Here is a 12,821-nt window from a genome sequence, read left to right as displayed (position 1 = left end):
GCTAAAGCTGAGCCAAATCATGGAATCCAATAATTGACTTTTAAGTGAAAAGAATGCACATTTTTTAGTTGACCTAATTAGGATATAGATAATTAGATTCTTTAAACTTCTAATAGACATTGTGCACTTTTACTTCTAAATTTAAAATCTTCTACTCTTTTAATTGATGCTATATTTTACCCTAAAGTGGCTGAATTTCAGAATGTATTCCTACTCCTGTACTATAGTATTTTTTAAGCACATTTCTGTTTCTTTTTATAATTGAAAGTAGAATAATCCAATGCTTTAAAATACATTTAATACAACCTACAAATATTATTTCCCATATTTATTTAAAACTTTGAAATAAATAATTAGTCCTGTAAATAGCTAATGTACTTCATTATCTTACAATTGTGTTTTATTTATAGTGATATAGTTATATATATATAGTGATCTGAAATAAACTTTTAAGTACTTGAAATATAGTAGAACTTTCTGCCAAGCATGAGGTATATTTTATGAGGTTTTTAAGTATCACCAAACATATTTAAAGCTTTCCTTGTAAAATCACTAAACTATAGCCATGATACTACTCTGTACCCAGTGGTAAGATGAAATGAAGCATCAATTCATCAAAGATGCTTCATCAAAGATGAAAATAGCAAAGCCAGTATGTTTAACAAATACTAAGAATATGGTTGGGCTGGGTAACCAGCTAAACAATTCATTGTCAAATCCCTGTCTCACCAAAAAATGCCTCAGAAAAAAAGGACTTAATACTATATGTTGTGCATCTTAAGAGTAACTCAGAATTATTAAAAACTTAAATTTTAACTCTACCCATTGAATCTATAAATCTACTGTAATTCAAATAATGCTTTAAATGACCTGTCCATCTGAAAAAAAATCACTATCAAAAAGTCACTATGTTCAAAAGTTATTTGGACTACTGCTTCTGGCTAAGACAGATTTTCTCTCCATCCTGAAACAACCACTAAAATGGACAAAATGTATGTAACACTTGTTTTGAAGACACATCATTAATGGGGCACTGGCTAGAGTATTCAAAAGCTTCTTCACTCAGTGGTAGGGAACAGTGAGCCTTAGACTAGATGCTCTACGAGTCCTACCTAACAAATCTTCAGAGGTTTCAAGATGGAAAAGGATCAAGCTGTTTTTAAGTAATGTAACTAATGTCCCCAAATAAGGATCAAGAATCTTTATAGGAAGACAAACATATCTAGCACTCCAAAAAGGTAAAATTAATACTGTCTGGAATTCAACTGAAAATTGTCAGGAATGAAAAAAAGAAGAAGGAGAAGGAAAGAAAGATAGATCAAGAACATATGACCAGTAATGAAGAAAAAATTTAAAACTGATCAAGATCTGAAACAGATATTAGAATTAGAAGAAAAGGGCTTTAAGGACTTTAAATAGTTACTATATTCTGTATGTTCAAAATATTAGAGACATGGGGAATATAAAAGAGATACAGGTCAAGGTTTTAGAAATGAAAATTACAAAAACTGAGATGAAAAATGCACTTTATGGGATTATTGGTATAGCAGACACTACAGAAGGAAACATGGTAAACTTGAAGACATAGCAATGGAAACTAATGGAACTGATATTGACAAGGTGATTCCAGAAGTCCCATGAAGCTGCAAAGGACTTAGAATAGTTAAAACAGCTTTGGGAAAAAAAAAATGAAGAGCTATAATATCGATTTCAAGATTTATTAAACAGCTACAGTAATAAAGAGAATGTGTATTCCTCTAAAGAGAAACAAATCAATTGAACAAAATAGAATCTAGAAATAGTCTCATTCACATCTGGACAACTTTTTTGACAAGGTTCAGAGGCAATTTAATGGAGAAAGAATATTTTGTTCAACAAATGGTGCCACCCTAGTCAGAATGGCTAAAATTTACAAGTCAGGAAATTACAGATGTTGGTTAGGATGCAGAGAAAGGGGAACCCTCTTACACTCCTGGTGAGAATGCAAGCTGGTGCAGCCACTCTGGAGAACAGTATGGAGGTTCCTCAAAAAGTTGGAAATAGAACTACCCTACAACCCAGCAGTTGCACTACTAGGTATTTACCCCAAAGATACAAATGCAGTGATCTGAAGGGGCACCTGCTCCCCAATGTTTATAGCAGCAATATGCACAATAGCCAAACTCTGGAAAGAGCCCAGATGTCCATAGACAGATGAATGGATAAAGAAAATGTGGTATGTATATATAGTTCAATACTACTTAGTCATAAAAAAAAAGAAAGAAAGAAAGAAAGAAAGAAAGAAATCTTGCCATTTCCAAGTGGGTGGAACTAGAGGGTATTATGCTAGTGAAAATGTTAATCAGAGAAAAACAATTATATGATCTCACTGATAAGTGGATTTTAGGATCATAGGGGAAGAGAGGAAAAAATAAAACAAGATGAAATCAGAGAGGGAGACAAACCCTAAGAAACTCTTTTTTTTTTAAAGATTTTATTTATTTATTTATTTATTTATTTATTTGACAGAGAAAGATCACAAGTAGGCAGAGAGGCAGGCAGAGAGAGAAGGAAGCAGGCTCCCTGCTGAGCAGAGAGCCAGATGCAGGACCCGATCCCAGGACCCTGAGATCATGACCTGAGCCAAAGGCAGTGGCTTAACCCACTGAGCCACCCAGGCACCCAGAAACTCTTAATCATAGGAAACAGACTGAAGGTTGCTGGAGGGGAGGGGGTGGGGGGTTGGGGTAATTGGGTGATGGACTTTAAGTAGGGCATGTGATGTAATGAGCACTGGGTATTATATAAGGCTGATGAATCACTGACCTGTACCTCAGAAACCAATAAGACATTATATGTTAACTAATTGAATTTAAATTTAAAAAAGAGAAAAACTACAGCAAGAAAAACAAATGGTGCTATAATAATTAAATATCCATAGGCAAACGAATAAAATCTCAACATATAAATTACAACTTACACAAAAAATTAACATAAGATAGGTCGTTGACCTAAGTATAAAACATGAAAATATAAAGCTCCTAGGAAGAAGAATAGGAAATCTTGATGATGTAGATTTGGCAAAAATATCTTAGACACAACACCAAAAGCATAACCAACCAAACAAACAAAAAAGTTGGTAAAGTATACTTCATCCAGATTTAATTTTTATCTAAAAATTGTATTAGAATGAAAAGACAAATTAAGAATTAGGAGAAAATATCTGCAAAGCATATATATCATTAAGGACTAAAGGACTTATTCCCAGGATATATAAAGACTGCTTGAAACTCAAGAAAACAAAAAGCCCAGTTTAAAAAACAAATGGGCAAAAGATTTAAACAACCACTTCACAGTAGAAGCTACACAGATAGAAAATAAGAACGTGAAAATATGCTCAACATCATTAGTCATTAAGAAAATGCAGAATAAAATGATGAGGTACTTAGTAGAATGGCTAATAAGACTAACCATAACCAAGTACTGGTAAAAATGTAGAGAAACTCTTACTACCATGAATCATATTTTATTGTCTTCCCATGACTTTCATCTATTTATTTATTTATTTTCCTTTTAAGCAGATACTATTCTGTCTCTTCCCTCAAGACATGGATGACCCATTCACCATGCCCTGAGTTCAAATAACCTATCAATATAGAGAATTTAAAGTTGTCATTTAATGCAGATGCTTTCCTGATATCCTGATAGGGGCTGTAGCAAATACCTTTTATGCTGCAGAAAACCCAAAGAGTGGTTAAGAGTAGGTATACATAAAGTTTTCTTGTTAATATTTGAGATAAATTAAATTCAGAATAAAACCTTAAATGTTTTATTCTGAATTTATTCTAATTAGGGGTGAAACATGAGTAGGTGGAAATGTCAGTTATGTATCTTTTCACATTAAACTGAATCTCAGATTCTCCCTTCAGGTTTCATGATACACTTTCATAGTCTGCCTTATCCTGAATGTGTTTTCTACCCCAAAGTAACTTCTTTATATATAATGTCAAAAATTCCTTTGATTTCAACTTCAGAAACAATTTTAAGTTTGAATAGCTTTCTCTTATTTCTAATTCCAGTGCTTGTATACCAAATGAAAAGCTGGTTCCAGTTTGATCTCTATGCTGCAACAATATTCTTAAAACTTACAGTAGTAATAACAATAGTAATAAAACTTTGCTTATTATCACTCAGTACCTGAGCTTCTTCCTGTTGCTTTTTAAGTTGTTCCAGCATTTGCTGAAATTCAGCTTCTTTCTGTTCTGCTTCTTCCAAGGTGGCCTGATTCTGTTCTTCATAGGCCATGGCCACCACAGCCAGGATCAAATTCACCAAATAGAAAGATCCCAAGAAAATCACCAGGACAAAAAATATCATGTATGTTTTTCCAGCAGCACGTAATGTCTAGGGAAACAAAGGATAATTTCATGAGTATTTTCTATAATGTCCCCAAATAAAGATTTGATTTCCATAATTAGATAGTGAGGAGATGAATACTTTTTATCATCCAGTGTATTTTGGCCAAGATTTGTTTGGTATTAAAGTGAACACATGTAAGTGCACACGTGCACACACGCATACACACAAATAATATTTAAATTATCTGAGGCTTGACTATAGTGTCATTTGATACAAACACACACTTTTCAAATGAGTATATGTTGGATATATATATGTAAAACCTCACTAAAATCATAGAGTCCATAATGGGGGGCACTATTAATAAATAATTACCTTTAATTATTAATTATAACAAATAATTATCTTTCATTCCTTTCCATGGAGTTCTCTTTCCATGGCAGCCTATTCTCTACATCATCTAGAGATAACATCTTTCTTTCTCCCTTTTCTAGCTCCAATTAACCATGGGTTTAACTTGAAATTTTTTATATAATCAATTTTTAAAATATTTTCACATGCTCTTTTTATAACTACAACTAGAATATGAACTCAAAGCCTTGAGCAATCTTGTATCATCCATTCTTCCTAGCAGAATGTCCTTCATATAAAAAGTTTTTATTGTACCATGTACTGACTGAATGATCAGTAGGGATTTTAGGCATACATGCTTTGTACTGGACTCTCCTATTAACAATATTGATATCGGTAGGTTCATATATGTTCATAAAATTAAATCTTACATGTGTTAATTTGAACCTTACTGCTATGGTCTGAATGCTTGTGTTTCCCCCAAATTGCTAACTTGAAAATCTAATGCCTAGTATAATAGAAGGTGGGGCCTTTGGGAGGTGATTAGATGGTGAAGGTAAAGCTGTCATGAATTGGATTAGCCCTTTCTACACAGGTGATGACATAGCAAGATGACAGCCTATGAACTAAAAAGGGGCTTTTGCCAGAATGAAGCCAGGCTGGCATCTTGATCTTAAACTTCCCAGTCTCCAGAACTGTAAGCAATGCACTTCTGTTATTTATAAGCTCAAGCTATCCAGGCTGTGGTATATTGTTGTAGCAGCCCTAATGGACAAGACACTTACCAGTTGGTAAAGGTTCTCCCAGTAGTCTTGAGTCATGAGTCGAAATAGGGACAAGAAAGCCCAACTAAAGGTATCAAAGCTTGTGTATCCATAGTTGGGGTTTCGACCAGCTTTCACACAGATGTATCCTTCTGGACACTGGCTATAAGAGAGAGAAATGGTGCTAGTGGCAGGTTGGCAATTACAGCTATTTCAGTCGATGTTGATTTATAGGAATTGTCAAAACCCAGGGTTGCTGTCTATGATGGATTTTCTCGCCTTCATTTCCAGAGCACTTTATGTAATTGGTTTCAGTGATACTGTTATTAGATGAAATTTATTAGGAAAACCAATAGTAAACTGGGATGCAAGGAATAAGATTTGCAGACATTTAGAATGGCAAAAAGGTAGCAACACATACTTTTGCCTCTGAGATCATCAGTGTTCTGCTCTTTACAAAATTGCAAGAATCAATAATTAAAAAAGAAAGGCCAGGAAACAAAGGATAGGGAACCACTTAATGAGCTATTTCAGTAGGCACTTCTGTAGAATTTTATAAAATAAAGCTTATATTTTAGGGTAATTTGAGATTTACAGAAAAATTACAAAGAGGGCCCAGAATAAATGCCCTGCTTCCATGCCCAGTTTCCTCTCTTGTTAATATATTAGTATGGTACATTTCAGTCAATACTGATACATTATTATTAACCAAAGCCCGTACTTCATTCTGGTTTCCTCAGTTTTTCCTTAATATCCTATTATGTTTCAAGATCCCATTCAGGATACTACATTACATTTAGTCACCGTGTCACTTTAGGCTTCTCCTTATAGTTTTTCAGACTTTCCTCGTTTTTTATTATCTTGATAGTTTTGAGGAATATTTTCAGGTATTTTGAAGAATGTCTTGCAATTGGGATTTGTCTGACATTTTTCTCATAATTAGATTGGGAATGGATTTGTGGGGAGGTAAAATACCATTAGAGTCACACCATATCAAGGGTACATAGGATGAATATGACTTATCACTGTATACTAACTTTCATCACTTGATTGTAATGTTTGTCAGGTTTTCCCACTATACATTTACTCTTTCTTTTTTTTTCCCCCGTAGTGGATTCTTTGAAATAAAGTCACTATGTGCAGCCCGCATATTAGGAATGGGGAGTTATGAGCCACCTTCTTAAGAGTAGAGTATGTACACAAATTTCTTGGAATTCTTTTGCATGGCGGATTTGTCTATTATCTCTCATTTATTTGTTTATCTATTTACTTATTCAATCATTTCTTTATATGAGTAGGTCCTTAAGATATTCATTTCATACTTTGAATTCCAGTTTAATTGTTTTATTTATTTTATTGCTTAAATTGTCCCAGTTTTGGCCATTGGCCATTGACTCCAAATGGCCATTGGCCATTTGGCCATTGACTCCAGTATCTCTTTGATGTAACCCCATGGTTCTGTGTGTTTTGTTTTTGTTTGTTTTTTTAACACTTTCTTACTCTCTGGCAAGATGCTTTAGGCTCATCTTTTATATTTCCTGCTCTAGAATTAGTGATTTCTCCAACAAGTCTTGTTCTTTTATTGGAGAACAGTATTCGAACCCAGGACAAGTGTGTGTGTGTATGTGTATACACATATATCTCCTTGCTTTGTCAATTGAGGACCTAGAAGCAATGACACTGCCTTAGCAATAAACATAGCACCTAGATCCGGTTTCTAATAACAAGTTTGTGTATATATGTATATGAATATGTGTATGTATATGTAAACATTTGTGCCTCTATTAAGCTAAACAGGAAGTCATACTCTCTCCAACCCTATTTCATTACCATGATACCATTCTAGATTCCCACCATTGCTTATCTGTAACTTCTTAGTCCAAAAGTGGCTGGCTTCTATCATCTACTATCTATATGCTTAATTGTAACAATTCAGGATTGTTAATCCATACTAGCATGGGAAGAAAACGTTATCAACTAGAGTACAGTTGTGTTTGTTTGTTTGTTTGTTTTTTGCCTTTGCCTTATAGACTCCACTCATTTCCAAAGTTGTTTAGATCAACACTTATTCTCATACTCCTTCAGTAAGGTTATCTTATACATTATAAATAATTTTTATCCCTTTGTTACATTCTGTATTTAACTGGGGATATTCCAACCATACAATGTTGTGTTGTTGTTGTTGTTTTTGCATACATTGTTAACTCTTTGTGCTGTTAAGTTCTATGAGTTTTGACAAATGCTTAATGCTCATCAATACAGAATCATACAGAAGTTTCTCCACCCTAAAGAATCCCCCATGCATCACCCAGTCAACCTCCTACCTTGAACCCTTGAAAAACAGATTTTTTAATCATTTCTACTGTTTATTTTTTTCAGAATGTCATGTAATTTGAATTAGACAAATATAGGTTCAGATGGTCTTCTTTTCTTTTCATGTATTAATATGTATTTAAGGTTCATCAATATCTTTTTGTGGCTTGGTAGCTCATTTTCTTTTTATCACTGAATAATATTTCATTGGATGAATACATCACAGTTATCCATTCACCCATTGTGGGACATCTTGATTGTTTCCAGTTTCTTGTGATTATGAATACAACTGTTATAAATATTCACATGCATGTTCAAGTTAATTGGCTAAATATCTAGTAGGCAAATCTCTGGATCATATGGTTAAACTGTATTAATTTTGTAAGAAACCGCCAAATTGTCTTCCAAAATGGTTGCACTATTTTGCATTCCCACCAGCATTGAATGAAAATTCTTGTTGTTCTGCATCCTCACCAGTTGGTTACTAGTTTCTTGGGATTTTAGCCATTCTAATAGGTATGGAGTAGTAATTTATTGTTGTTTTAGTTTTCAATTCCCTAATGACAAATGATGTTTGGCATCTTTATATATCCTTATTAACCATCTGTATATATTCTTTTGTAGGGTGTCCAGATTTTTGCCTATTTTTAAATTGAGTTATTTGTTTTTTGTTGAGTTTTAAGAGTGCCTTATATAGTTTGGCTACAAGTTTTTTTTTTTTTTTCCCAGATAAATGTTTTGCAAACATTTTTTCCTAACTATGGCTGTTTTTTTTTTTTTTTCATTCTCTTTAGAGTGTCTCTGCAGAGCAGAAGTTTTTAACTTTACTTAAGTTCAGCCTACCAGTTTTTTCTTTCCTGAATTGGGTATTGGGGTTTAAAACTTATCACCAAATCTAAGTCATGTAGATTTTACTCTATACTTTCTTAAAGAAGTTTTATGGTTTTGAATTTTACATTTAGATCTATGGTTGATTTTGAGTTAGTTCTTGTGTAAGGTGTGAGATCTGTATCTAGGTTCATTTCTTTACATATGGATTTCCAATTGCTCCAGCATGATTTGTTCAAAAACTTTCCTATCTCCACTGAATTGAATTTTTGTCTGTCAAAAATTAGTTGATTACATTTGTGTAGGTCTACTTTTCTTGGGATGGGGTGTCTGTTCTCTTCCATTGATCTATTTATCTTCTCCTTCCCCAGTACCATACTGTCTTGATTATTGTATACTTGTAAGAATTCTTCAAATTGGGTATATTTATTTAGAATTTTATTTGATATTTAATAAGAGTGGCTATTAATTTTATCATGTACATCACCTAACCCATACTAAGTACTCAATAAATAGAAGTGATTTTTATAGTTTAATAATGATAAAGTATGCATCTTCCAGCCTTATCCAAAAATTTGTCAGGCTTTTAGATTAACTATTAATAATAAAAAATAATACCTAAAATGCAGTACACACTTATGGTGGACCAAGTGCTAAACCAAGTGCTTATGTGTAATAAGTAATTAATCACCAGAACAACCCTAAGAGATAATATTACTCTCGACGTTTTGGAAATAAACTCAGATAAAGAGAGCTTAGAACACACTTTTCTGAAGTCAGAGTTTGTAAATGGTGGAGTTAGGGATTGAATCCAGATATATATGAACTCTAGAATTCTTGCTCTTATTCACTACATTCTCCTAACAAAGGTTAGGGAAAATATCAGGAAAACAATCCCGCCCCCAAACACCATCTCCAAGACTGATATACATTTTCAATAATACTCCTGGATCTTTATGGCTATATGAGTTTCCCATTTTCTAGGATGACTCAAAATTCTTCTGTGTAAATTCTGTGGTTTAAGAGTCAAAAACTATTGCTGTCCTTGGCTTCTAAAAAAATTACACCCTGACCTAAAATCAATTTATAATACTCTTGGGAAAATATGTTAATCATGAGTGACCAGCAGGATGACTAAGATACTAAAGTGTCTCTTACTGTAGAATGTGACCAAAAAGAACTATTAGGCATGCAGATTCAGACCTACATGTGCCTTTGACATATATCTGTCCCTTGGCTTTTTTGCACACAGGGTTTTCATGCTATTTCAAGAATACCTAACTCTCTCAAAAACAGTTTCCCAACTGCTGAAGATCATGTTATATTCTGGATTTTTTCCAGCCACAGCAAAACTTATCATATCAGAACATACCCACATCAATCAAAATGTTCCCTGTATTTATTAAACAGCTCTAATGGGTTTACAAAAAAGACAGACTATGTGTCTTCACACTTTAGGGTAAAAATCAGGTACATCTTAACTATGGAATTCTGGAGAAAATGTCCTCATCCAGAGGGGTGATTTTAATGACCACAAGTTTAGAACTGAGAGCAGCCCTCTAACACAGAGAAGGTACTTCCTAAGTAGGTAGCATCACTATTACACATATGTAAGAATACCCTTGTATTTTTCCCATCTGATTTTTCTCAAAGTGTTCCACATTTTTTTAAAAAATTGTGTTTCTTACCCTGCATCTGAGCCATTTCCACAGAGTAGAGGGTCCTTTTGTCCATCCAAAACATAAAAGTGACCTATTAATATAAAGAATAAACTATTTCATTTCATATCTGTCCTACTGACATTAGGAATAAATGAGAGTTTGAGTATCTCAGTTATTTCCAAAGTGGATGACAAAATGAAGTATATTAACAAAGATGGTTTCAAGCCCACAGCCTTAGCTATTTATAGTTGAAAATTCATTCAGCAACACTAAGGTTAACAATGTAGCAATATTTCTTACTGTCATCTTCAATATAATCCTTCCAGTTAAATGTACTCATTGTTATATTAACAAATATCCCATTGGAATCCATTGTGCCATTAAAGTAGGATGTGGTGTTGGTTTCAAAAGCAGAATCGCTTGGGGGCCATTGCAAACATTTATTCCTCAGGTTGCCCATGAACAGCTGCAGACCAATTAGAGCAAACACGCTCAGACAGAACACAGTCAAGATCATGACGTCAGAAAGCTTCTTCACGGACTGGATTAGGGCCCCTACAATGGTCTTTAAACCTGAGGAGAGAAAAAGTAGGTCATCCAAAGAAGAGTGTCATAATCTGCAATGTCTTTTTAGTCACACACATTATCTTTTCCTGTAAATGGTTGCTTGGCTATTTAGACACGAAAGCTTTATGGATAGCCAGATGGTTTAGGAGATGGATGAAAAGCAGATTTTATTTATGAATAGTATGCTTTCTGGAGATTTAAAATGGAAGTGTAAATATCTAGGCGGGAAGCTTTTTTGTGTGTGGTTTAATGTGTTGTCATGAACATCTAAAGAACTTGCAGTTATTTTTCATTTCAGATTGTGTTTCTTGAGGCATCTCCCTCCAACCCATTCTTTACACCAGCCTCCAGTAGCAATAATTCAGAGGAGAAAAGAATTTTAAAGTATTAAATATCCTAAGCCATGCTGTTCAAGAATAATCTTTTCTCCTTTATAAAAGGAGATCTATTTTCAGTATAGATCTGCAGTGAATGGTAAAACCCAACTAAGTTAGTAAAGGCCTGGTAGCAAAGCTTTTTCCATATCGTAGAAGAGAAAACTTGACATCATAAATGCAAAAAGAGAGAGAAAGCATGAGAGAGAGAGTGCACACATGTGCACAAAACTAGTATTTTTATAGACAACTCATGCAATTCTCTGTTAAACTCAAAGGCTGACTTTACAAATAAGCGTGTAATTTCTAAAATTTTAGGAACTGAACAGCTTTGAAACATCATTTGGCATTCTTGAAGTTGACAAACAAGAATAACAAACAAGTCTAATGATCTAAGTGTGATTTCAACCTAAATATTATTACAGTGGATTTAAAGTCAGCCCCAGTGTTTAACCTAGCTCTCACCTGGAATGACTGAAATTGTTTTCAGTGCTCGGAGAACTCTGAATGTTCTCAGTGCTGAGACATTGCCCAGGTCCACAAACTCTGTCACGTATCTGTAATAGGGAGTTCACACACAACACAATAATACACAAGAAAAGTTGGAGATACAAGGAGCCTATCTTCTTATACCAGTTTCTTACCTGGAATTACAGAAATAGTTTTCAGAGCTCTCAAGACTCTGAAAGTTCGAAGGGCTGAAACATTGCCTAGGCTTACAAATTCTGTTACATACCTGTAGAATTAAATCAGAGTTACTGATAGTTTTTGCAAAGTTTATACTAAATAAAGAATGAAATTTGGGCTTGGTGTATAGAGCCCCTTGAGTTTAACAAACGGACTTGCTACAGACCTCAGGGTGCCATATGCTGAAAGCTGCTTTTAAGGAATAAAATTTTGTTGCCTTATTTCAATGAAATTTTCACTAATATGAACAAGTTTGTAAGAAATCAAAGTATAGTTGAGGTATCATGCTCAATGAATACTTCATCTTGATGAAATGGAAGACTATATGGCATGACAGTAATTGTTTATTTCTCCTTTACCGGATAGATTTACCTTACTGTATGTATTGTAATGTGTATTATCAAAATATATGAGGTATATAGTTAATTTGGCTAATAAACAAACTCTGCATTTAAAATATGTCACAACCACTTGGTTTGTGCTACAACCATTTTCATTCCTTTGAGCTTAACAACTTTTCAAAAATACTCACGCCATCACAATGACACTGAAATCCAGCCAGTTCCATGGATCACGAAGGAATGTAAAATCTTCTAAGCAAAACCCTCTTGCCAAGATTTTTATAAGTGACTCAAAGGTGTAGATTCCAGTGAATGTGTACCTAGGAAGAGCATCCAAATAAAAATTAACAGTTTCATTTGAGCTGTTAATACACATGGTTTCAAATATGGCACATGTATCCTCTTGTGTTTTATTTTATTTGCTAAAATCTTATTTCCTATTTCCATTTACAGAGACTTGACTAGTTTAATTAATTTTGTAAGCCTGAGTAAAGGGTTAAAGGGTAAAGGATAAAGGGTTATCTTCCCCAAAGAATCTTGTCTTGTTTAACTATTTAGGCTTTAGAATAATTTCATATGTTTTATGGATAATCATCA

The 12,821-nt window shown here is 33.8% G+C and overlaps 1 protein-coding gene across 4 annotated transcripts in view; it reads right to left on the bottom strand.

The window, feature by feature from the left end:
- SCN3A (sodium voltage-gated channel alpha subunit 3) overlaps positions 1-12,821 on the bottom strand; it is a 108,633-nt gene that overhangs the window by 53,135 nt on the left and 42,677 nt on the right. For 3 of the 4 annotated variants that reach the window (XM_004743977.3, XM_004743979.3, XM_004743981.3), the window contains exons 6-11: positions 12,416-12,544; positions 11,662-11,753; positions 10,556-10,828; positions 10,283-10,346; positions 5,475-5,616; positions 4,177-4,383 (exon numbers count right to left, since the gene is read on the bottom strand). In XM_004743977.3, coding sequence (XP_004744034.1) covers positions 4,177-4,383; positions 5,475-5,616; positions 10,283-10,346; positions 10,556-10,828; positions 11,662-11,753; positions 12,416-12,544 — 907 coding nt within the window. Of the gene's footprint in view, positions 1-4,176; positions 4,384-5,474; positions 5,617-10,282; positions 10,347-10,555; positions 10,829-11,661; positions 11,754-11,840; positions 11,933-12,415; positions 12,545-12,821 lie in introns of all 4 variants that reach the window. The other variant, XM_004743978.3, reaches the window with a different exon arrangement.

This window comes from Mustela putorius, unplaced genomic scaffold, assembly GCF_011764305.1.
Source record: "Mustela putorius furo isolate JIRA1106 unplaced genomic scaffold, ASM1176430v1.1 tig00003869_pilon_pilon_pilon, whole genome shotgun sequence".
Taxonomy (NCBI): domain Eukaryota; kingdom Metazoa; phylum Chordata; class Mammalia; order Carnivora; family Mustelidae; genus Mustela; species Mustela putorius.
Note: the sequence above shows the minus strand (reverse complement) of the source record. Positions and strands in the feature narration are given on the sequence as shown.